Source organism: Buteo buteo, chromosome 5, assembly GCF_964188355.1.
Source record: "Buteo buteo chromosome 5, bButBut1.hap1.1, whole genome shotgun sequence".
Lineage (NCBI taxonomy): Eukaryota > Metazoa > Chordata > Aves > Accipitriformes > Accipitridae > Buteo > Buteo buteo.
The window spans coordinates 41,410,108-41,434,515 of record NC_134175.1 but is presented as its reverse complement, the minus strand read 5'-3'; the positions used below and the strand labels follow the sequence as shown (position 1 = coordinate 41,434,515).

The window sequence follows — 24,408 nt, the reverse complement described above, 5'->3', positions numbered from 1 at the left end:
TCCTAACCCAGATAATGTCAGTGAGCTCTTCTGCAGCCTAGCCCACAAACAGATGTCCTGGCACAGCTGAGAGACTGGCATGCAGCAACTTTTAAAGCCAGAACTGGCATATTATTGAATTATATCCTACAGGGTCCAGGCATTTGTGCGAGTCAACCACAACACTAACACAACTTGACTGCTGCTCTTGTGCAAACATGCTTGTTCAAAGCTAGTCTGAACATCTTCGTACAGCACTATATTGTATCACAGATTCTTACTCTCCAGCTTTAACATTAAGGGACCTTAAACAGAGGGTTAATCATATAGTGTTAACCTAGTACCTTGGGCAATGGTTAATATATGTTACTACCAGGTAACACCCAGAACCTCCTAAAGGTTTGTTGCTAAGGTTGCAATGATGTCAAACATTTTAACGTTAAGGAATGATAGGACACATATTGCACATGCTGCTCTTCTTTTTCCTGTATGTGCGTGTGTCTTATCAGGGAATTCTGAATACGTGATTGCATGCTGTTTATTCTTAGGCTTGGGAGAAGGGACTGACGTGCTTTTTGGTTTTAGGAAAACTGAAAAAAGCCACATTCTACTTTATCTTACTGATGCCAACATGAGCCACCAGCAGGAAAGGAACTTTAGATTTGGCTAACAAACTCCATTAGCCAAGCCTATGGGGTCACTGTTGATGGTGGTTGGCATGTGAGGAACTGAGTATTCCCAATAAAGTGTACAGGCCTTACCGGGAGCCAAATGATGCTCTTCATCCCAGTCCCACTCTGCATGTCCAGCAACCCCTTACCTTAGTCATCTGGCATCTGCTCCATGCTACCCCATTTACTTGCTAATCAGTGCCAGTCTCCCCACTCCTTTTTTGGAGTGTCTAGCAGACTTCTACCCTGCTCTCAATTCATGTGGGCTCAGCCACTCAGAGCTGCAGTGCCCAGGATAACCCTGCTCTGGCCCACACTGCATGCCCAGTGCACAGAGACGACTTCAGGTGCCAGGATCAAAATCTCTGAGTCTCTGAAAACTGAGAATTTTCTTCCCCACCTCCCAAGGACTTTATACCCTAGACAGATTTGAATGGCTTTTCATGGGAACTGCAAAAAGGTGTTAGAAGGACATAAAGTTCAGTTCCTTGCTCTGCACACTAGTTTGTTTCAAGGAAAAGGTTGCTACTTATGGACATTCTTTTTCCCTAGATTTGATTTTAGAAATGGTTGAAATATTTTGACTGAAATTTTGCAGGAATTTTCAGCTTCTATCAAACAGTCAACATGGAAACTTCCAGCTGAAGTAATTAAAACTTGGCGGAGTTATAAGCAGTTGACATCTGAATCCTAAGAAGAAGCATAGATTAATTGAAAGAACAAGGAATGCTTCTAGCCTTATCTGTAATATCAGAATGAACAATGAAAATATCCTGGTAGCAGGGGTTAGGAATGGTCAGTCTGAATTTTTAGATCCTGCACTTGAGCATTTAGATGGTACAAGGAAGAAACAAAAAGGTGATGCCTTTGGTGGGAGCATGGCAGTTTATAAAATACGAGAACTCTGGAATTGGTAATATTGCGAGGTGAGAGAAGGGCATTTGATCACATGTGTTTTAAAAGATGTCCTCTCTGTCTGATGGGCACTGTGTTGGCTACAAAGGGTTTGCTTTGTAAAGATATTCCTGAAAAAGATCAATGCATATGGGTTTTTATCCCACTTCCCAAGTTTGCTCTTTTGAAGATATTTTTATGAATTTAAAGATGGAATAATAATCCATATGTAATTTCTTAAGTATAAAAACTTCCCACACTCACAACGTGACATGTTTATAAATCTCAGCATTTCAGTTATGGCTGCTTATTTGTTTAATTTTTGGGTTGCTTCCCAGTATCACTTATGAGCCAATAATTATTTGTCAGCTTTTTTTTTTTAATTGAAGCCACGGGCCATATCATACCATTGATTTCTGAACAGAACTCCCTGCTGGAATCAGCAAGGCTTTCTGGCTCAGAAATGAATAGAAATGATCCAATACTTGGATTATGACTTTTGTAAGGCAGAAGGAAAAAGGAGATAAAAATCTAGTATTAAATATCTCAAAGTAGTTCTTTTGATTTTTTCCCCCTTGACTTTCAGCAACCCAACTGTATTGATTTTTGACTGCATGCATGTTTAAAACAACAAATTCAACAACAACAACAAAACTCAGTGTTCTCTTCTCTGGGCATCTTGCCTTGTAACCTGCAGCCCAGAGCAAATTTTTATGACGACATGATAATCTATTGCAAACAAAGGTTTACAACAGATGCTTGAAACCCCCCGACTGCAGCCTGATGAGCGCAGTAACAGATCTAAATTACTTCCATGCCACTGCTGCATATTTCTGATGCTGCTGTAGATGGGTGAGAGGGGAAGATGACAGCCCACCGGAGGTGCATTGTGAGTGTTTAACGTAGTGCCAGACTTGGAGAATAAGCACAGAACAGCGTGTTTTGGAGAATGAGTGTTTGAATGCACTTCTCCCGTGGCTGTGGTTGGCTCTCTGCATGGCTCCCAAGCAGCTCACAGCCTCTCTGTGCCTCGGTTTCCTCGTCTGTAAAACAGGAGAAATTATTTCCCCCCCGGGGCGGCCCAGGGGACTGATCCTGCTGACTGCAGAGCTCAGTGAAGCATGGCACAATGGGGTTTGTCAGTGGTAGCTGGCTCAGATTTGGGGCCAGGGCTGTTCACCAGGGCCCCAGCCTCTTCCTGTCTTCACCCTTCATTGCGTGCGACACCAAGGCCAAGTCCAGCGTTGCCTTTGCCAGCGGTTTTACCAAAGCTGCTGAGCATCCCACCACCCCATGGGTGACACCGGTGGCGATGAACCACTTGCAGGCAGCTGCCATCCGTGCCATCCCGCCTGCGAGGGCCTGCGCTTCGGGACATGGGGTGGGAGGATGGAGGGATCCACTGGGGAGAGGGCATCGTGGTCCTGCACGGTAGCAGGGAAATAGTTGTACCTTGGCAGGGCCAGTGTGGATGTCTTTCTGCCTCGTGTTTCTGAAGTCAGGAGCAGAGGGGAAGCCAGGGCAGGGGTGTTCAGGGCGGCTTTCCAGACATGGTCCTGGAGTTGCTGGATTTCACAGTAGCGGCGGAGAGGGCAGAAGAAGGCAGCGGTGGCCCGGGAGCGATCCCGGGAGGAGCAGGCAGCAGTAATCTCAAGTCAGCCTTGGCGGCGAGGGCCCTAGCAGCTTACTCGACCAGCCCTCGGCTGAGAGCTCACTTAGCAGCGCTGGTTAAAACAAGGCACAGAGGAGCAAGGTCTGGAAGGTCTTCACCGGTCCTGGGCTGAAATAGTTCTGTTTCTCATGCTTTTGGTCTGCCAGGACTACCGTATTTTTACTTCTTTACAGTGCACAGGGAGCTCAAGCCCCAGCCTGCTTGGGGCTGTACAGGCATGAAGCAAAGGGCAGAGGAAACAGATAGCAGCGTGGTCTGGTCTATAAATTGCCTTGAGATTAATTCTTTCTCTTTAGCCCACTACGTGATCCTCAGCATTCATTCTAGTCACCACCATCTCCTCTTAGCCTTTTAGGCTATGGCTCTACTTAGAAAGGGAGCCAGTTCTAACTGCGTGTTTGGACAGGGCCAAACTCAGCGAGGCCCTGGTCTCAGCCGGTCACTATGGTTATACAAACCCTAACTACGAAAATATCCTGCAGGAACAGTCCCAAGCACTGCAGAGGCAGGAGCGTAATGGAGTGGGGACAGTCAGCACTGGCCGTTGTGTTGCTTGAAAGGCTGAAGCTGTGCAGCGTGGGATGAGGGAGTGTGGTGGTTTTGTGGCGTGGCAGATAGATGCTTGCGCCTGGTGTGCTGCTGGCTGCGTCGGCTCGGGTGCCTGTACGCACACGTTCGGTATGCGGGGTGGAATTTGGAGGGTAAATATTGATGCGGCATTGTCTGAAAACAGCCCTCTGTTTTGAATCCTACTCGCAAGCACAGACAGCTCCCATCTAAGCTGCATCTTAATCCTCCCAGCAGCTTTGTTTGGCATTTCTATTGTGGGGCTGTCTCCAGAAATGTAAACTTGCTATTAATGACCTTTTTTCTTTTAAAATTAGGTGAAAAACCTGACGACAAATGGAAGACTGGGGCCTTGGTCCCCATGGCAACTGTGTGAGCATTCAGATGGGGACAGCACAGGCTCCTGTATGTGTAGGTCACGTTCATGTGACAGCCCTCGTCCTCGCTGCGGTGGTCGCGGCTGTGAAGGGGCCAGGATCGAGGTCGCAAATTGCTCAAGGTACCTCAGCATCTTTGTGCGTTTTAGGAAGGGAACGAGAGTTGTGCCTGTCCACAGCGTAGCTCCTTCCTTGTGTTTCTGCGACCACATTGTTGCATCCCAGCCAAACTGAGGTATGCGAGGTCCAGCTTGAAGTCAGTGAAAAATGAAGAAGCCCAAGGGCTCTGAGAGAAGGGCCTTCGGCCAGGGCTCTTGGGAGATGAGCACCCCAAATTAGTGTACACATTAACCTTCCCTGCACTGTGCCTCGACTTCCCTCAACTGTACAGCGAGTAGTAAGTGACCCATCAGGAGGAGGTGAGTAAGGCAGAGATAGTTGTTAGCCAACTGAACAGCAATAAGCTAAAAAAATCCAATAAGCTCATCATTTTTCGGAGTTTGGGTTCCAAGGTTGCATTGCCAAAAGCGAGCAGAGCTCCTTCCGAGCAGCACTTGTAAAGACAGGGCCTAGCCTAGCTCCAAGCAAGGCTTGTTTGCCTTGTTCTGCGAGTCTGTGAACTGTCTGCAGCACGCTGGCTAGGTGAAAGCAACAGATCATTGTCTGGCAGGGAGCAGCACTTAGGAGGCATGCCTGCCGGGGACAGCGCTTAAACAACGCGTGTAGCTCAGCTTGTGTCGAAGTGCTGCCTTTCCAGGGAAGCCTGAAGCTTGTGCTTGAGCAGCATGGAAGCTAAATGTCCTCCAGTCAGGTGCCCAAACATAGCCACAGTGTTTGTGTCCACGTTACCCCACCACCCTCAGACTACATCATGTCGTGACTCAAGGAAAGATGATGCAATAGTGTAAGCACTACTCAACTGGGGTGGGGCCAGCCAGAATTTTGGTAAATATTGGGTCAATACAGTTTTCATCTACTTTATCTTCTCCATAAACATTCATTCCATTGAGGACAGCTGTCTCTTGACTCATCCCTGGAGATCAGTGCTGGTCTTGGCACCAAAAATTCAGCAATACTCATGTTTTAATTGGCATCTCTCCTTCCAGTTGTGGCCTGTGCTGCGCAAAAGGCGTGCAGTCATTCCTGCCCCTGTGCTGCCACTGTGGGCTGAGTGGAGCTTTCCCCAGGCAGGCTTTTTCTGTCAGTGGCAAATGGAAAGCATGCCAGTGGGGTGGGTTTCTCAGCACTGCTCTGATGGCGAAAGAGGCAGGAACGGCTTCTAAGAAGGGGATGAAAAATAGATTATTCAATCTTAAGACATAGGAAAACAGCATGGTTTGAAAAATAGGGACATCTGGTCATCCTACATCCACCTCAGACCTCAAATTTCCTTTAATTGACTTCATAGGGCATTGAGATTTCTTTTTGTGAAGAGGAAGCAGAATGCTTAAAGATGAGTTCTATTTGAAAGCTGGAGATCTGAAAATGGAAGGTTTCTTTATTTCTTTTAAAAATCCTGAAACACAAATAGATGCTGAGAATTGCTGGGGTTTTGAGGAATTTTTAGTAGAAATTACTTTCCCTTTTTTGCTGCAATAACAGCAACCTGCCATTTTATTTTTTCTTTCTGTAATTTTACATATAATCTTTCTTTTGGGTTAAGGAATGGAGAGGTAGTAGGTGGGTTAAAACATGGCAAAATAAGATGGAATAGTGGGATATTTATATAAGTGAGTTTCTTGTTCTTTGACCTTGTTTGGGGCGGGAGAGGGGAAGGGAAGGAGGGAGAGGGATGAGAGAACAAGAGGAGGAGGGGAGAAACATCTAACAGGGTTCTGAAATAAAGCTGCCAAAACCAGGCAAGAGTTGATAACAAATACAAAAAGTGTGAAGGGCAATGTGGGTTTTAACTTTCATCCTCTGCCCTGATTGGTGCTATGCCAGAAAGTGTTTCTTGCCAGCAGTGTTATTAGTTCAGTAAATGCTTTGAAAATTAACATCTGTTTTCAAGCTTAGCTTTCAAGAACCAGAGAGCACCTGAGTTGTTTTTTGACTAGACTTTTTAGAAAGGCTTTTCTTTATTAAAAAAAACCCAAACAAATGAGATTTTTTGGCTTAAGGCAGTGAAGTGTCAAGATTAGGCAGTCCTGTAAGACAAAGCGTTGCCACTGGCTCCATATGAAATGAAACCTGCAGCACAGAAGAGATGAGATACAGTTCCTCCTCTCCTGCTCCAAGGTTCAGTAGTGCTGCCAAATCAGAGGAAGGTGAGCTTTAATAAATGCAAGATTTTAAAGATTAAAATGTTGGGTTCTGTGTAAGCACATGGTTGAGTCACCGCATGGCAGCAGCGTCGCAGGAGCCGGCCGCCTGCACGTGCTCAGCCTGTTGCAGGAGCGAGGCACAGAGCATTTGCCACCTCTGTCGCTGAGCTGTGAACTAAGGGGTTTTACATCACTTTTGCTTCAAGCTAAGTTACCACTGCTCAGCAGAGATGTGATCACTCATTAAACCATGAAACTCGATCCTGCCTCTGAGCTCTTAATTGCCTCTGGTTTCTACACATTTAAGGTCACACTACAGTGACGTCTGCAGGTGGCCATGAAAGCTAGAAGCAAGTATTGTTTTTTTTAAATGAAATTTGAGATTTCCACTTAATAGGATTCAGTCCTGAAGGCCTTAGGAAAACACCTAATATTATGAGGTTTGTATATAATAAAATCATGGGAGCTGGCAGTAGTATTGCTCTAAGAGATTTAAAGCATCAGTACCTACTGCATTAGCAGAGGGTAGGTTTTTTACGTCCTTTGGCACAACTGGCATTCGTGAGGCTCAAAACCTGCACTCTTTGTGCAGAAGAGTCCAGGAGATACAACTCTGGGATCAGCCATTGGCTCAGAAAAGTGGGGTTATGAGACATGGGGGAGATGATGGGGGAATAGTCAGTGAGAGTTATAGCAACCACACTGTTGCCCAGCAAATCCTAGGAGGCATTTTCAAAATCATTCAGCATTGGCTTCATTCTCTTCTTTTCCAATTCTTAGAGACTTCAATGGGAGGAAAGTTAGGCCAATGCTAAGCACTTTTGAAACTCCCTTTTCTAAATCTGCACTGATATAAAGTCTTGTGGAAATAAATCATCTCTTCTCCAATGAGTTCAATGATTCCCTCGTCAGTGCAGTGCCTTACATGTTTCAATGTTAAGCACAGCATTATGTGGGCAGACCACTAGGTCACCCTCATACTCTGTTCTCTCTCGCCTTCTTTGTTAGGAATGGCGCCTGGACACCCTGGTCTTCCTGGGCCCCATGTAGCACCTCCTGCGGAATAGGCTTTCAGGTCCGCCAGCGATCCTGCAGCAACCCCGCTCCACGGTACGGGGGCAGGGTCTGTGTTGGACAGAGCAGGGAAGAAAGGTAAGAGATGTCCACAACGCCGTGTTTTCACTTCTGTGGTTATAACGGTAGCACCTGGAAGCAGTGGCTCTTATGTGAATGCAGATTAAAGCTGTTTGGCTGAATGTACAAAGTGGAAGGAGTTGCAGAGCCTGGGAGGGATGAGGCTGCTCACATTCATGGCCACTCTCTTTCAATGAGCCTGTGAACATCAGAGAGTTCAGAGCTGCCTCCACTCTCAGGCAGGACCTTTCAGACCTTCACAAGTATTCCTGTCCCCAAAACAGAGGGCTGACCTCCTCAACGAAAGGAGAAGCTGTGCCTGCTGTTAGCAGTGTAGAGTTTATAGATACAGTTACGCTGCTCTGATCAGTCCCTGAGGAGGCAGTTGGATATGTGCAGCTTTCATTGCCAATTGCACCATTCCTAAGTCTCTATTAATTGTGCTGATGCACCAAAAGAAGTTCAAGACAAAATACAGCTTAGCTCACAGATTCAGGGTTGAGTTTTTGCAGGGCTTGACATCAGAAAAACATCTTTTTTTTCCCCCTTCTAAACTAAGCAATTTTCATGCAAAATCGCTAAAAGGCAATACTTTCTGAACCTACAGAGCCATCTGCACTATTACTCTTCTTCAAGCCCAACCCCTCATTAAACTCATGCTTTAAGGCATCCCAATTTGGTTTCCAGATTTGACATTTCATTAAAGGCCACCTCTGCTTGGCAGTAGGCTGTTGTTTGTCCCTTGAGTGGTCACTTAAGACAGATCTCTCTGCATTTCTCAGAATACAAAGGGCAATTCATTTAACTTCCTTGATTCAGGACATTTTAATGTTTGGTTTGATTTGTGGCCATTCACAATGGTCCCTTTTGGGTTTTAAAGACTACATCTGAGTCAATTGCAGTCCTGTGTGATTCAATCTGAGAACAATATTGATTAAAAAGCTGAACAAAATTAAAGTTACCGTTTGAAAAGGGAACATGAAATAGCATTAATTTAGGGCCTGCTTTTAGATGCATATAGCATCTAGTTCGTCTCCAGTTGCAAACACTAGTTTCTTAGGGTCTAAGCAGCAGTAAGGGCCAGATCATGTGAAGAGAAGATTGTCAAGTGTTTAGCACCTGCCATTAGTGACAGATCACTGTTGAGTTGACCTCCCACTAGTCATGCCATTGAAAATATGTACCATCCACTCTCTCTCTTTGTGACACATGGGCTCCAGCTTATTAGCTCTTTTGTGAATTCAATGCATAAAAGATTTGAGTTTAGAGCATTTTCAAAAACTTGATCTTGACTATTTACTCCAAATGTCTCACTGAGGTCAGCCTGCTTAACCATTCCCCATTCTGTACAAAGGGTACAGTTCTCTGCTGTCAACAGGAATATTGCTAATCTGATTGTTGTGTCAGCCTTCTGCTGGCTTTCTGTGCATGCATGAATTGCACCCAAATGCAGTGTGCAGTCTTGCGTCCATCACCACTTTGACCCTCGGATGTGCTGACAGGGGTATTTTTTGAGCAATGCACTTTCTTCTTTCAGATTCTGTAATGAGAACAGTCCATGTCCATTACCGATTTTTTGGTCTTCATGGGGTCCTTGGAATAAATGTAGTGTGAATTGTGGTGGAGGGATTCATTCAAGGCAGAGGTCCTGTGAAAACGGAAATACATGTCCAGGCTGTGCTGTGGTATGTATTGTTTATTGACATTGCGTAAGGGGCACCTATTGACATCTGGCATCTAGAAACTTGGTATTTAACTCCCCTCTCCATCTTGGTTTTATTTCTCAAGCTAGAAGAAAATACTATCCTCAGCTGTTGCTAGAGAGGATGCTGAAATTAACTGGGAGGCAGAGAGGTGGCAGATTCCCAAAGTCAGTGAAGCTGTGTGAGAGTCAGTGTGTTTGTGTGTGTAGATGGGGACAGACTGGTGTACAGAGGACTTCCTTAGGCCTCTATAGGCTTAGATATCAAGTCCTTTACCTGAAAGTGTTATACATTTTTTTCTTTGGTCCCACTCCCAGGGATGATCCTATTGAGTCAAGGAGGCCCTACACGCATCAGAAATGAGTCTCACTGTCATACTTGAGCAAACAACAGGTCAAACACCTAGTGCCAGTGAAGCAATGGCTACCCATTTTCTCTCTTTATTTTCCCTTTCATATTCTGGCAGCTGTTTCATGCAGCTGTTTTAATTAGTTTTGTGGAGAGTCTTCTTTCAGTGTAAGCAGATTTGATCTGGAACCTCCCATCTGTTCACAAGCTGTTTGGCATTTACTCTAGAATCATGAAGTCCTGAAGCATTAAATTTCTTTCCCTCTGTCAGAAAAGACTGGTTTATTTATTTCTTTTTAAACAAGAACGCAATGTTTGTCACTGGAATTCCTCCCACTGGCGGCGAGAATTGCAAAGACCCCAAATCACCCCATCCCCAGCCAGGCAGAATGTTGTCTGTACTCAATGGGTGCTCTACACCAAGGATGGCAAATGGTTCACAGCCCTCACTAGAGAGTTAAAAAAAGCCAACCAAACAAAAAATAGCTGTAAAAAGAGATAAACTAAATCCACCTTAAAAATAAAACAATAAACTTTTCAAGGAACAAACTTTACTGACATTTTGTCCTCATGGGGCTCCTCTAGGCTGACCTGAGAGCAGCATCTCAGGGTCACAGCAGAAAACTTGTTTGCTGTTATTGTTATCTATTGCCTGAATTATTCTTCTGCCCATAATGTACCAAGCTTTTGAAGCCCCACAGGACTTTGAGTCAGCAAAGAAACACAAACCTGAGGGAGACATAAAAATAGCAAGCATAGTTCACCCTTGAGGTCCACCTGAAGCTATGCACCACCACTGCCTCCATAGTCACCACATTTTGTGCTGTGTCCAGCACTGGCTTGTGTCTGTGAGGTCACATAAGGTGGATGGAGGTTGGTTTAGATCCAGAGCATACCCCCTTATTTTCTGGAGTGTAAATAAACCCATCAGTTAGGCTGCTGCGGTTTAATAAGTAAGGAGAGAGTGGTTTTCCTTCCTGGCAGGAATATAAGACGTGCAACCCAGAGAGCTGCCCGGAGGTGCGCAGGAACACACCCTGGACCCCTTGGATGCCTGTCAACATCACGCAGAATGGTGCCCGCCAGGAGCAGCGCTTCCGTTACACGTGTCGTGCTCAGCTGTCTGATCCCCACGAGCTGCAGTTTGGGAGGAAGAAAACTGAGAGTCGATTCTGCCCCAATGATGGCTCAGCAGTGTGTGATACTGACTGTACGTCTTGCCAGCTCTGGGGGACCATAGGGCAAGCCTAGATTTGGTGGTGGAAGGGGGATCCTCTCAGAACAACAAGAACCTGATTGTGTCTACATAAGTCTCAACATGTACAATTAGTGTCCCTGCAGAATGGCAGGGATGGAGTGAGCCCTGTGACTTAGAGATCAATACAGTTGTGAGCTCTGTGCTTACGGCAGTGTATAGACTTGTTCTTGCTACTGCCAGGCTGCCCCAAAGAGAACAGGCAAGTAATGAGGGTGTAGAGAAGAAAAGAGCCATTCTACAGGACAATGTGTCTTCACTCTTCTTTCTCTCTGGAGGTCCCCTTGTGCACTGCCTCTGGGGTTATTCCCTTCAGTACCGCTGTGATGCAAGGCAGTGTCCTGAGGCACAGCCTCAACTGCCACAATATGCTGCCCAGAAAGGTCATATGAAGGTTATCAGTAGATTCAGTTTGTGTGTATACAGATTTCTTTTTGTGTCTAGCTTAGCTGTAACCCTGTGGAACAAAACTCTTGCTAAGGGCTTTCAACAGAAACTCTTCCCCAGGGCACACAAATCCTGATTTTATTAATGAGCTGAAGCCATTTTTAAAAGCCCAGCAACTGATTGATTTGTGATCTCGTGGTGTCTTGTTTGTTTTCCTTGAAGCTCTTGTTGATGACCTCCTCAAGACTGGTAAGACTTCTGCACGGATTATCAATGGGGGCTGGTCCTTTTGGGGGGCCTGGTCTTCCTGTTCCAGGGACTGTGAGTTGGGCTTTAGGATCAGGAAGAGAACATGCACAAACCCTGAACCTAAAAATGGTGGCTTGCCCTGTGTGGGGTCAGCGATGGAGTACCAAGACTGCAATCCGCATCCCTGCCCAGGTAACCATGATCATCTTTCTGCATGAAATTCAGAGGTGTTCTTCCCCATCTTAATGGTAGAGCCACAAAAAAAAAAAAAAAAAAAAAAAAAAAAAAAAAATCAGTATTTCCAAGCTGCCTTTTTTTTTTTTAATTTGGGGGATTTTTCCTTAATTTTTTTTAAAGCTATTGTAATGACCCATGTATGTGATCTTTAGTGCTATGACTTATGTTTCACCTTGGCTCAGAGGGTAACACAGCCACATCCTCTAGAGGAAGTAGTATCGTGGCTTGTCTAGCAATTTTTTGCTTCAAGAAGGTTTGATGCTCCATCCAGTGGAGGGCATCACGGTGCATCTGCACCTTGCTGAGGAGACAGGCTTAATAAATGTGGCTTAATACTGTGTAGAGATGCTTGATGTGGCGGTTCTTCTTGTGAACACTTGTTTCTTCCCCCTCTCCTGCTTACGTATTGTTCTTGCGATGGGCATCTACTCTTGACATCAGTTACCATTTCCTGCACAGCCAGCAGGGAGTATTCTTGCCTGGTTTCCTGGTTTTCGAGTTTGTCTTCATGTTTATGTTGCACTCCTGGTCCAGAATAGTAATAATAGGCCATTGACTACTGTATTCTCTCTCACTTATCCTTCTCCTTGCTCTGTAATAACTATCTATCTAAACTAAATTTAAGTGATCTTACACAAATTACCTTGCCTCTTTGCAGTTCTAGCAATTATCTACCTCTGGCAATATAGTTTGTGGCCTACACTTGAAAATGCTATATTAGAATAGTATTATTATGATTCTAAAATTCAATACAAAGATAAAATTCCAATGCAGATATGATCAGAATGTGCAGCAAGAGTGTAGCAAAAGTGTCAAATATTGCACTCTATGACTTATAAAAAGAAAATAATTCTAGCACTATAAAGGCAGCTATTAGTACTATTTTGGAAGCTCTCAGTGGCTTTTCACTAATGTCTGTGCCCTTCTTCTGTGCTGTTTTCTCCCCTTGGACACTATGATGTTTTACAATCTGTTCTGAGTGCATGATTACTATTTCTCTGTGTCTCCGTCTTTCCCTGCCTCACTCAATGTGTATACACAAATCCTGGGTTTATCTTGCACTAAGTCATCAGGTTATTATCTTCTGAATTAACGGCATGTGGACCTGCAAATCAGGCAGTCTAGTAGCCTGACGAGGGGTGGGGTGGGAATCAGGGATCCTAAGTCCCTCCCTAGTTTAATTATTAACCTGTTATGGGGCTGTGCTCAGATCATAGAATCATAGAATGGTTTGAGTTGGAAAGGACCTTTAAAGGTCATCTAGTCCAACCCCCCCTGCAATGAGCAGGGACAATAAATAAAGCCTCTGAGTTTCTGTTTAGTGAAGGTTGGAATTAGAGCACTCAGGGGCCCCCACAGAATGGTGCCATATAAGCTCCACTTAAGTTTTACAGCACTTTTTTCCCTAAGTAAATCTGCTGTTGTTGTAGGTGAAGCGTCAGGAGACAATATAATAATAACAACGTTGTTTTCTAAAAAGGCGTAGAATAGAATAGAATGGAATAGAATATTTCAGTGACTACCCTAAAGAATATGCACTTTATGATGCAGTGTCTTTTTGTGCATAGACTTCATTCTGCATCCATAGAGTGCAGCACATTCGTACCCTCTCTTGATATTGAAGTTCTTGTTGTCAGGCCCGAATGTCCTGGGGTGCAAGAAACTGCTAGCTAGTCTGGGCAGGGTGGATCTGGAAGGTGAGATACTGGGACTCTCCAGCTTTGTCACCGTGAGAGGAGTAACCAACAGCATCTACCTTTCTCTCCTTGCTTTTCAATGTCCTTCAGTGAAAGGCTCATGGTCTTGCTGGACTCCTTGGTCCCACTGCTCAGCAACCTGTGGAGGAGGACACTACCAGCGCACGCGGACTTGCACCAATCCAGCTCCGTCTAGCGGAGAGGATATCTGCATTGGTCTGCACACCGAGGAGGCCCTTTGCAACACGCACCCATGTGAAGGTAGCCAGTTCTCGTCCCTGCTCCAGTTGGCTTGGGTGGTGCTGGGAGCAAGGCACATCTGCAGAATGTTTAAAAATTAAATCAGAAACACCACCAGTTAAATGCTTTTCTGTCCATTCACTAAATGTCTATTGAGCCAGGTAAAAAGGAGACATCCCAGTGTTCAACTGCTATGCATCACCTTTCTCTTTACCTGTTCACTAGCCCATGCTCTGGCATTCTGGTGCTGGACAGGAAAAACCTTGTTAACAGCTGATCCATTTAAAGTAATTGAAAAAGCAGGAGCTTGGTTCTTCAATGTGGAAGCTTACAAGACAAACAAAAGGAATCATGAAGCATCAATCTGTACATTTGCTGAAGGGACAATCCTTCCTTTTTCTCACACAGGCAGATGAGCGTGTGCTACAACTCAGAGGACAGGGTTTGGATCTGTGCCGGTTTTGAAGCACTTCTGTGTACTTTCTGATCCAGTGCAGACTGACTCCTGCCCTTAGGAACCTCAGCAAAACTCTCTAACTGCTGTAACTTGTGCTGACTGCTTGAGGTATCCCTGGGAGGCCACCTCAAAACTTGAAGGTCCTGGTGCAACATTGCCCCATCCAGCTCTTTGTATGTCTTTAACCAGAGAGCCGATATAGGAACTTTTAAGACAACTCCATGCTGCACAGTGCTCCACCAAGGGTTGGTTCAGTCCCTATTAAGAAAACTACAACCTGACAAGTAGGGTATGATGCTTGCACTGTTATTTGTGTTGAGGAAATTGAATCCACTAAAGGCCTCTGGATTAGATGTGCGAGAGAGGCCCAGGCCAGGATCTAGACATCCTTCAGGAGGGGAGAAGTTTAGTATCTACAAGGGAGCCTTTTCCTTCTTGGTGACGTTGTCTGTGTGTTTTCCTGATCTTGGATTTCAGGTGGCTGGTCAGAGTGGTCAGAGTGGAGCCTGTGTAATGAAGAGGGCATCCAATACCGCAGCCGTTACTGCGAGGTACACAGCCCAGACTCTTCTCAGTGCATCGGAAACAGCACGCAGTACCAAGATTGCCTGTATAATGAAATTCCTGGTATGTACAGTGTCATTGAGGAGGGAGAGGGTGGGCCAATTCAGGAGAGCAGCTCGTGCCCAGACTGTCAAGCTAGGCTGAGATTTTCTCTACTATAAATTGGGTTTGGATGCTTCTAGAAAAACAAGCAAACAAACAAATATGTTATAAATTCCCTTGTGGCAGGCACAGGGTAACTGGCACACCTTTAAGGCAACTTAGCATTTCTTTAAAACAGAATTACCTAGATCTGTAATAAATAACTAGTATTCCTTCACCTGAATTGAAGCTTTTAACCTTACATAGTTCATCTCAGGCTGGGTTATAAAAATTGTCTCTGTTCTCAGCATGGATATGGGCAACAGAAGGTCCTTGTGTTCAGGTATCAAAAGAAGTATCCCAAAAGAGCAAAGAAATAAGGTGAGGCAGATGGAGAAAACTGGTGTGTGAAGTGGGGAGATTAATCAAGGGTCTAACAGCGACACTGTTGATGGACAGATGGTCATCAACATCTTCCACCCTGTGTTTTGTGGAAATTGAATCTCTCAGGCAAATATTTGATACGGGTCTATACTGAATAACCCCTTTCCACATGTTCTTTTCTGGATTACAGTGCCCTGACTTAAAAATCTGAGATCTCTAGGCAATGGTATTCTTCTTTTTCATGGTTTTCTCAGCTGTCTTCTTTCCCCTAAATTGAGGCAACTAAGGAGTGATCAGGTAACAGTACTGGAATTGTCAGGTCTTTGGAGAGGTTTTGTTGCATGTATTTCACACTCTGAGTTTATAATTTGATTTAGAGAGACTCTCAGCTTGCTGCAGAACATGTGAGCACCTTCTCATGTCTGGAGCACAGGGGGTTTAATTACTTAAAGAAGTAAAGTGATGGCAGAATGACAATTTTCTCCAATCCTCTTCTCTTTGTTTAGTGATCCTGCCAGCCTCCAGCATTGATGAGAGCACGAACTGTGGAGGTAGGGTACCACTAACTATATATCTTATTTTTATCTTAACCTGGCTTCTTTTCTCCCTGTGCAGTATCAACCAAACCATTAATCTATACAGCTCATATCCCACTGATAGCCTTAATTCCACTGGAGTCTTGCTGTCTGAGTCAGACTGGAGGAATGTATCGCATGTCCACTTGTCAGTTCCAAGATTTTTATTTATTTGGGGGTTTGGGTTGGCCACTGAGACTCATTAATTACCAGGGAGCACATTGCTTGTCTCTCTACCCACAGGGTAAATGGTTCAGGGGAAAGGAAGGGATATTCCTCATTCCACCGCTGTAAGCCTCCAGCTGTTTGGAGGCAGGTGTTTTTAAATAACCTATAAAGATTTCAGTGAACAGAGTCTCTTAGACAGATCCTTTGCTGATATAGGAAGAGATTAGAGTTCATACTTGTCCTCCAAGCACTTCTTTCCATTTGAGTCCTCACCTCTCATAGAATTGTGTCTCCTTTCTGCATGTAAGTTGGAAAGATCCAGTCATTAGTGTCACTTTTCCACTGCCCTGGGAACCCCTATGATAAAAATGCAGACTGAAAAAAATGGCAGGTTCCTTTGACATTTTAAAATACTAGTTTCACACTAATGACCATGACGATTCTTGCTAGCATCACATCCCTGCTTTCCTGAAATCTAGATGATCTGCAGGCTGCCAAAATCTCTTCTCCCTGTGGAGATCATGGCAAAAAAAGGCATGCTGCCTGTGGCACGGAAATGTGGCCTCTTGGTTTGTGACTGTGGGGCAATCAGTGGAATTAAGATTTCAGCACCTGCAATGTAACAGTTGGCTTTCTGCGTCACTCCTCCCTCAGAGGGTGCAACGTATCTGTGTCAGTTCCAGGACTCCTTGCTATGGCTTGCACTCTACAGTTATGCACTGTATCCACATTTCCTTCTTTTACCAGCACCATTGTATTTGCTGTTGCAATCTATGGTTTACCATAGCTAATATTATTTATTACTTAGTGTTCTACAATATTTGGTGAAGAAGCCAATCAATAGAAATTCTGTTGATGCATCTCAGAAAATCTATATTTTCAAAGTGATGCACCAGAAAGCTTCCCCCCTGGGGACTCACATGCTGCAAACAAAATAATTTGGTTTTTTCCCTAAGTTATGGCTAAAAGTCACCTGAAAAATCAGATGGGTCTTTCAAAGGTGAGAGTGAAATGTAAGAGAGCTTTATGTTTTAGAAAGGATTTCCTACTGTACTGACTTGCAAATGTAGCACTTAAATGAAATATTCACTGCAATATAAACAAAGCTGGGCAGAAGGAGAATGTGGCAGAGTGTCATGTGGTGTTACTGAGTTTTAGCTCTCATGAGTGATGTAAAGCAGGCAGAGGTTTTTAGAAAGGAAATGTCTTTTTGGAAAAGTCTTGTAACATTTACTAGGAAATTATCATCTTTCTGCTGGTTTTTTGGACCATCATCCAAAACACAATAGAAAGTGGTAATCTTGCAATAGAAATTTATAGTGTGGTTTAAAAAATAAATGTAGCTCATCATTCTAATAAATTCTATATGTTCCTTACTGTAATTATGATTGAAGTGCATTACTTTGCTGTAGAACTCTATTGGGTTTTTTCTTTTTAAACTCAGGGGGATATTTTCTAACTAAAGATTAGAGGAGAGCCGTAGACTAATGGGCAGAATTCTCTATTTGAAAAGCATATCAGTTAAAATGTAAGATGGCACCAAAAAAATGCACACCGTGATCAGACTAAGAATGAAGCCCATTTAAAGCCGCTCTCCGAGTAGTCCCTTCCATTTCTCTGCACACAGTCAAGTCAACACAGCAGTCTGTCCAAATGAATTGGCTTTTTAAGTATTACAGGAATTTTACCGCTGCGGTCGCCACCGAGCCGATGTGGCTGTCCCCTGGGACAGCTGCCCTGGGGGGCCAGCAGTCAGGGCCTCCCCCCCAGGCACTAGGGCCCCTGTCATTCCTGTTTGAAAGATGACAGAGCAAAGGCAGAGGAAAGGCAGCAGCATTTAGAGTCATCCTCGCTGATTCTTTTTCTGTAGATTCCTCCCTGCGCATAGCAAGAGGCAGCAGGGTCATAAAGTTTTGCCACCCATGATTGCCTCTGGTGGTTCGTTAACTTGGTGGCTGTAAAGGTCGCTACTGTTTGTTCTGTTGTCAGTGGAGATCTGTTGGTGGTTGGTTTTACCATGGGATTTGAGACTGTCTGAGGTGAGAGAGGAATGAGGAGTACTGTTTGACTTTGTCTTCCCCCCGCTGGCCAGAGTTGCGAGTTAGGTACCTCACGGTGCGTGGGATGCACAACTACAGCTCCTTCCAGAGGTCAGCGCTGTGCTTGGAGGGTGCTGCTGCAATCCCATGCGGAGAGATCTCTGTAGGAGGCTTTTATAGTCCAAGATTTTTCTGTTTGAAATATTTGCACTGTAGCTACCCCGCTGGCACATGCCTGCAACTGCCTTCCTATCTTTGCAGTTTGTGGAGAAAGCCAACAAAGAAGTGTTTTTCAAGCAGTTCCCCCGTTTCCTTTGTCCACGTTATCTTTCCATTCCCCTGAGGACCTCTATTTCACTGTTAGCGGTACAAATACACCTCGGAGGTAGTGCAGACGTGGCCAAGGCAATGCCACCCTGTGAATAAACCAGAATGCTGAGCACAGTTGGATTACACGGGGGAGGAATGTGTATCTCCCCCACCCCACGCACAGTCCCATAGGCATTTTGGGCAGCCGACAAAAAGGGCTTTCCCCTCCCTTTCTTCCCCTTCAGAGAAACGCTGAGCATTTTTATCCCCTTATTTCCATGACATGCACATGCTTTGGAATCCATTAATGTGCATTGTTTGTACGGCTCATTTCTTTAGCTGTCAGCTTAACATAATGTTTAGTTTCAATATCAATAGAGGGGAGAGAGGAGAGACAGGGAGGGAGCTTTGAGAAAACAATGCATAAACCTGTTAAACTGCACAAGGCAGAGCTGCAGTGGGGAGACCGACTTGCAGGGAGATTATGTCAGTTAATGTTAGAACGTAAGACTGTGGCTTCAACAGCTTATTAACGTTGATCCCGAGATGTCATAGCTCTGACTTGCACCTGTGGTCTTGTCAGGGGAGGGAAAAAGGCTGTTCTTTAAAAATAGCATCTCTTGTCATTTCCCTTGCAGGTTTTAGTCTCATCCATCTGATTGCCACTGGAGTCTCCTGTTTCTTCGGCTCTAGCCTCTTAACGTTTGTGATTTACGTGTACTGCCAGCGCTGTCAGAGGCAGTCCCAGGAGTCGACCGTTATCCACCCAACCACTCCCAACCATCTCCATTACAAGGGCAACACAACCCCCAAGAATGAGAAGTACACCCCTATGGAGTTCAAGGTAGGGTACTTGATGAGAAATACCACAAACAGCTTGATACTACCTGAGCAAGTTCTGTATTTATGTCATGGTTGGAATTGGGTAGGTTTGTGTTTCTCTGCCCAGCTGTTGGCATTACATGTGGGGTTGAAGGGGCATTTAGCTGTACTGTCACAAGGGGTTAAAAAGTCCCATTACTGCAATGGGATTTTGTTCTGTTTCACAGTCCTGATGAATGCCAGTCTGGCAAGTACATACCAAGATACTCCAGCCCATTCTGACTGTTGTATGTATACATATTGTCCTCTAAGAAATCAGTAAGAGCTCAGTTCAGTGCATTGTTAGTGTGTGGTAAGAGGAAACGGAGGGGAGGAAGAATAAAAATGGAAACTTCATTAGAAAAATAGCTGGGAAAATGCTTATTGGTAGGATGAGATTCTGGAAATGCTTTGGGAACTAACAAATTGGAAAGAATGAGAAAGCAGAGAGGGTTCTGCCTCCTCTATCAGTGCTGGACAGAACTTACCCCAGGCAGCCACACAGAATGCAATGATAGCAGCAGAATTGGGAGCTGAAGCCTTAGGAGAAGATGAGTGTTGAAGTGGCATGCTCTGTTGGCATGTCTGCTTGCCAAAGAGAACACCACCCATTATCTGAGCAGATAGGACTAAGGCTGCAGGAGACAATACACTGAGATGGTAGCGCATTGTTGTATTTGAGCATCAGTCTCCAGGTGATCAGAGAAGTGAGCAGTGGGATGGGTGAAGGGGCTTCATGTCACCACGGGAGGAGCAGCCTGCCTCAGGTCATTGAACAGTGTGGAGCATCATCTGGGACATGAACACAAAACAGAAGGAAACCCTGCAGCTGCTTGTTCCTTCGTATAGCTATGTGCTGTTGACATTTTGGTTGTCTGTTTCTGCTGATCTGGCCTGGCTTCTGACTGAGCCCAACAATAAGATCAATGGTGGGACCGTTGCCATAGTCTAAACTCCCTGGGTGTTGGGGACTGTTTCTACATAGGGATTTTGTAATGTTGGGCACAGGACAATTCCTGATACATGGCCATGATTTGCAATGTGAATGCACATCAGAACTAAGAACTTGCATCTAATAATTTGAAAAGAGTCAATGTTCTTTTAGTGTTTTAAAGGAAAACAGTTTGAGCTGGAAAATAACAGACCAGTTTGGTAATAAGCATGTGCTGAATTCCTTGTGTTGGGCATTGCAGCCCCTCAGAAGATCCCGCTGCCTATAAATGCAGTCTCAAAAATATATTTCCTAGCAGCATAAGGCTACAGTTGCATACAGTTTCATAAGGGTGCAGCATCATAATGCAAGTCAGCATGGATTTGTGGAAAGTAAATCATGTCAAGCAAATTGGATTCCTTTTTTAAATTAAATAAATATTGATCTAGATAGGAGGGAAGCAGCAGACATATTGGGATTTTCAGAGGCTTTTAACAAAGTTTCACAGGATGTATTATTCTACACACTCTGCATATAGGGGTTAGGTAATAAATTATTAAGACAGGTAAAGAACTCGGACCTGATCCTGGAAGCTTCAAACTATGGGAGTAATCCTTTCAGTTATGCGAACAGTTGTGGCAAAGTCTATAGGAAGACCCAGATGAGAAAAGCTTGCAGGAATAAAGAGATAAGCAAGAGCATCCCCTTGTTTCTTATATAGCAAACAATGAAGAAAAGAGACACATTTATTTTTGTGGCCAAAAGCAGGTAATTATAGGCTTTGCGTTAACATTTTCTTCATGCTTTGTATTGTGCTATCATGTATTATCAGATGATGCTAAAATAGGAAGAATGGTCAAAATTTAGAAGGATGAAGTTGTTCGCAGAACGATCTTGATCAATTGGGTAAATGGATTATGAAATGCAATATGTCTATGCTGAGTGGTGCAGTGGAGTAGAAGTAATAACAAAGCTAAGCAAAGTTTAAAATAGCAGCAGATTAGTTAATGTAGTATCAGGAGGGAGTTGACCTCTTTGATAGATCCATCTCTGGATACTTGATCTAGTGTGTAGTAACAGTGAGCAGCTGTTAGAGTCTTCTTGCGAGGGACATAAAGAGCCTAGGCATTAGATCAAGTTTTGAAAAGTCTAGTTTATTTAAAGGAAGGCATTAGCTAACTGGAACTGTATGAGTTAGGCTGGGGGGAGAAGGGACTTGGACACAAGGAGAGATAGACCAGATGGGGCTTATTTATAGAATGTTAGGAAGTGAAGGAGTTCAAGCGAATAAATCTGCAGTCATTGGACAGACCAAAACAAAATGTTTAGGAGCAAGGGGCTACTTGCTAAGAAGAACTCAAAGTCATACTTTTTCAGTGTGGTGAATGAGGCAAAGAGATTTACAGAAAGGGTAAAATCTGTTTATCAAGTGAAGGCCCTTTTCTCTATTCCTGTTGAATATTTCCTTACGTTTGTCTTCTCTATTGTCCCTCCTCTCTTAAACTCTTGCCTGAAAATGTCTCATTTAATACTACAAATTTGCCACCCCTCAGTGTTCCATTGAAGAATGTAGCGTTAGTGCAGTAAGAGAAAGGCTCTGTGTGCTCTGTGCTGTGTAATTACTTACAGAACTTGTTATTAGCCAGCTTTAAATTTAGGAATAACTGGCAGATTTTTCTAAGGGTCAGGAGGGAGTTTTTCACGCCTTCAAGGAGCATGTGTGGTCTTATTGTGATGCTACACAATTAGCATGCAAACGACAGAGGAGCTAAAATTCACCTTCTGGAAGATGAAGGTTGGACTGAGCTTGGATATGGGCCCATGTGAATTGAACATGTGTAGGTATGAAAGAAAGTGAAAACACCTGAAATTCCAGATTCTAAACCTGAGCAAGTTTCTATTCAGCAGGTACCAAGAAAACTGCCCCAAACATTTTTTAAGTAATGAAAGCAAAAGAATCATTGTAGGTTTGTGTGTGTGTGTGAAATAGTGAATAAATCCATGATTAAGGAAATACATGGTGTGTAGACTACTTTTCAGTAACGGAAAATGATAATACACAGTGACATGATGGTAGCAGAAGGCTGAGCATATGCACAAGTCTATTATTTTTCATTCTTTGATAATAATAAGCCTTCTGCAACCGTCTTTAGTTTGTTTTCATCTTGAAATATCTCTGCTCTCCAACCAGCAGGTGAACACAGTAGAAAGTTTGGCAGTGTTACATTCAGATGTACAGCAATGAATGCAAACTCATAAATCAAGGTGAATTTTATATGAAGGCAGATTTTAATGAAGGAAGTGCTAGCTGATATGAGCCTTGTTGGACATTTCAGCACAGCCATGCAGTAATGCAGATCAGATGTAAATATCATACACAATGGTGACCTATTGATCATTTAGCTGATGCTAACTTGCCTAGGCAGTGTTCTGCAGAAGAGTGTTTTATTTTTGCTGGCTTCTTTTCCCTTCCTGTTTTTCTCAAAAACACTGTGAGGTTTATTATTAGCTATTTCAGCCATGATGTCTTAAAAGATTTCGTGCATATACATTTACCAGCAGCACGTTGATTTTGATTTGTTATTCACAGATTGTAGGGGAGAGACCTTTTGGGTCACCTAATAAGCAGTTCATGTTTAATTAATTGGTTAAAGTTCATACAGCACTCTGACAATATTGAAGACTGTGCAGAACAAGAGCATAATGAAATAAAAATTATCTGCTTTTCACATTTTGGCATGATGGGTTACAGAACCACCTACAACCTTCCCAGTACTGCCACGCCGATTAGTTAATAGCTGGCTATCAAAGCAGAGAGAGGTCCTCTTTTTTAACATCTTGCTTCAGCTACTCAGTGACTTACTCATGTGAGTTACTTATTAGAGTCATGCTGATGGAAAGCCGGATGATCCTGCAGTAGAAATGGGAGGATGTTGAGGTCAAGGTTGAGTCCTTGTGAATTAGGAGCTCTTGGAACAGCCACACATAGAGAAAGGGCTTGGACTGAACTTCTTCCTATTGCTAAATCCTCCACCAATAAAGAGAGCCAACATTTTATTCTACGCGCGATTTGGACAGACAAAGATGTCTGCACCTTGGTCCAAATCCAAAATCCAATGGCCTTTGGATCAGGCCAGATGGGATTAGTGAGAAATGTAAGTTTGCAGAATGGTTATGATGATGATTCTGCAGATTTTCTTCTCGATTGTGCTGGACAGACGTCCCTTTGTCCTTCCTTCCTTAAACACAGCTTTAGTCATGAGTTATGCACTCAAACTCTTGCTGTAGTGATGCCTCAAATAAGCTGAGGAAGCACCTGAGCATTGCATCCGCTCGGGGCATCACTGCTGCTCTCGTAGAAGCTAAGGGCCAAGCACTGAAGTCGTGCTCAAGCAAAACGGTCATTTATGTCAATGAGCAAATTTATTGTGGGGGAAGATGAAGTGAGAGCTGAGTGAGATTGCCAGATATGGCAATGAAAGAGGGAAACTAAATATTTGATGTATCACCTGATACCTGAAGTTTCTAGGAGGACATCAGAACAATAAACATTAACTTCAGTAGGACTGAGAGTCCTGCACTTGTGCAAAATTATACAGCAAATATAAATGCAGCTAACAGAAAATGGGGGGAATAGTCAGTAGGTCACTTTTGACTGTATAAATTAGAAACTGCAATGAATATTTTTAATAAAGTGAGAACAATGCTGTTGAGAATCAAATAACAGTGCAGAGAAGACACCCCTTGTGAAGGACTCCGGACACCGTGATCCACACTTCATTACTAATCCCAAATAATTCAAGGCAATAAAATACCAACGTGGATGGCTGCGAAACAGAAACCAATTCTGTCTTTGGAAGAAGAATCCTTCTGAATAAAACAACAGGCTGAGTGTTTGGTGTGGCTTTCAACATTGCAAAAAGAAATAAAGCTCAGGGTATAGGAAAATGGATCCCTGTATGGATTTTAAATGTCTCTCTCTTGGTGATGGTCATTTTCATTGCTGCTGAAAATCACACCTTTTTTGTAGTAGGGAGACAGCCAGTGGTTCAAGTTTAAATGAGCTTTAACTACTGTCAAGTGCCCTACAGGAATGTTTGTCTAAGTCAGCCTTTGTCTCTGAGGATGTTTGTTTCTCTCTGCCATGGAGAACATGGCTTCAGTGTCCTATTGCTTGATTTGATATCTTGCTACTTCAACTAAAATTGGCTAACCCATTTGTTTGTAGTGATCACAGCACATACACTGATAGCACTGTGATATAAACTTTTTTCTTTTCCTGGTGACCCTTTCACTGTGCATCATTCGAGCCCCAGAAAGTGGCTGTAAGGTTCAGAAATAAGCCAGCATTTGATGATACCCAAC

General features: G+C 43.8%; 1 protein-coding gene across 1 annotated transcript in view; it reads left to right on the top strand.

The window, feature by feature from the left end:
- The window catches only part of SEMA5B (semaphorin 5B), a 281,418-nt gene that overhangs the window by 238,760 nt on the left and 18,250 nt on the right, over positions 1–24,408 (top strand). The window contains exons 15-23 of the mRNA XM_075028790.1: positions 4,101–4,282; positions 7,433–7,576; positions 9,096–9,243; positions 10,594–10,819; positions 11,474–11,692; positions 13,525–13,695; positions 14,609–14,758; positions 15,667–15,711; positions 18,890–19,095. Of these exons, the coding sequence (XP_074884891.1) occupies positions 4,101–4,282; positions 7,433–7,576; positions 9,096–9,243; positions 10,594–10,819; positions 11,474–11,692; positions 13,525–13,695; positions 14,609–14,758; positions 15,667–15,711; positions 18,890–19,095 (1,491 nt within the window). The remainder of the gene's footprint in view (positions 1–4,100; positions 4,283–7,432; positions 7,577–9,095; positions 9,244–10,593; positions 10,820–11,473; positions 11,693–13,524; positions 13,696–14,608; positions 14,759–15,666; positions 15,712–18,889; positions 19,096–24,408) is intronic.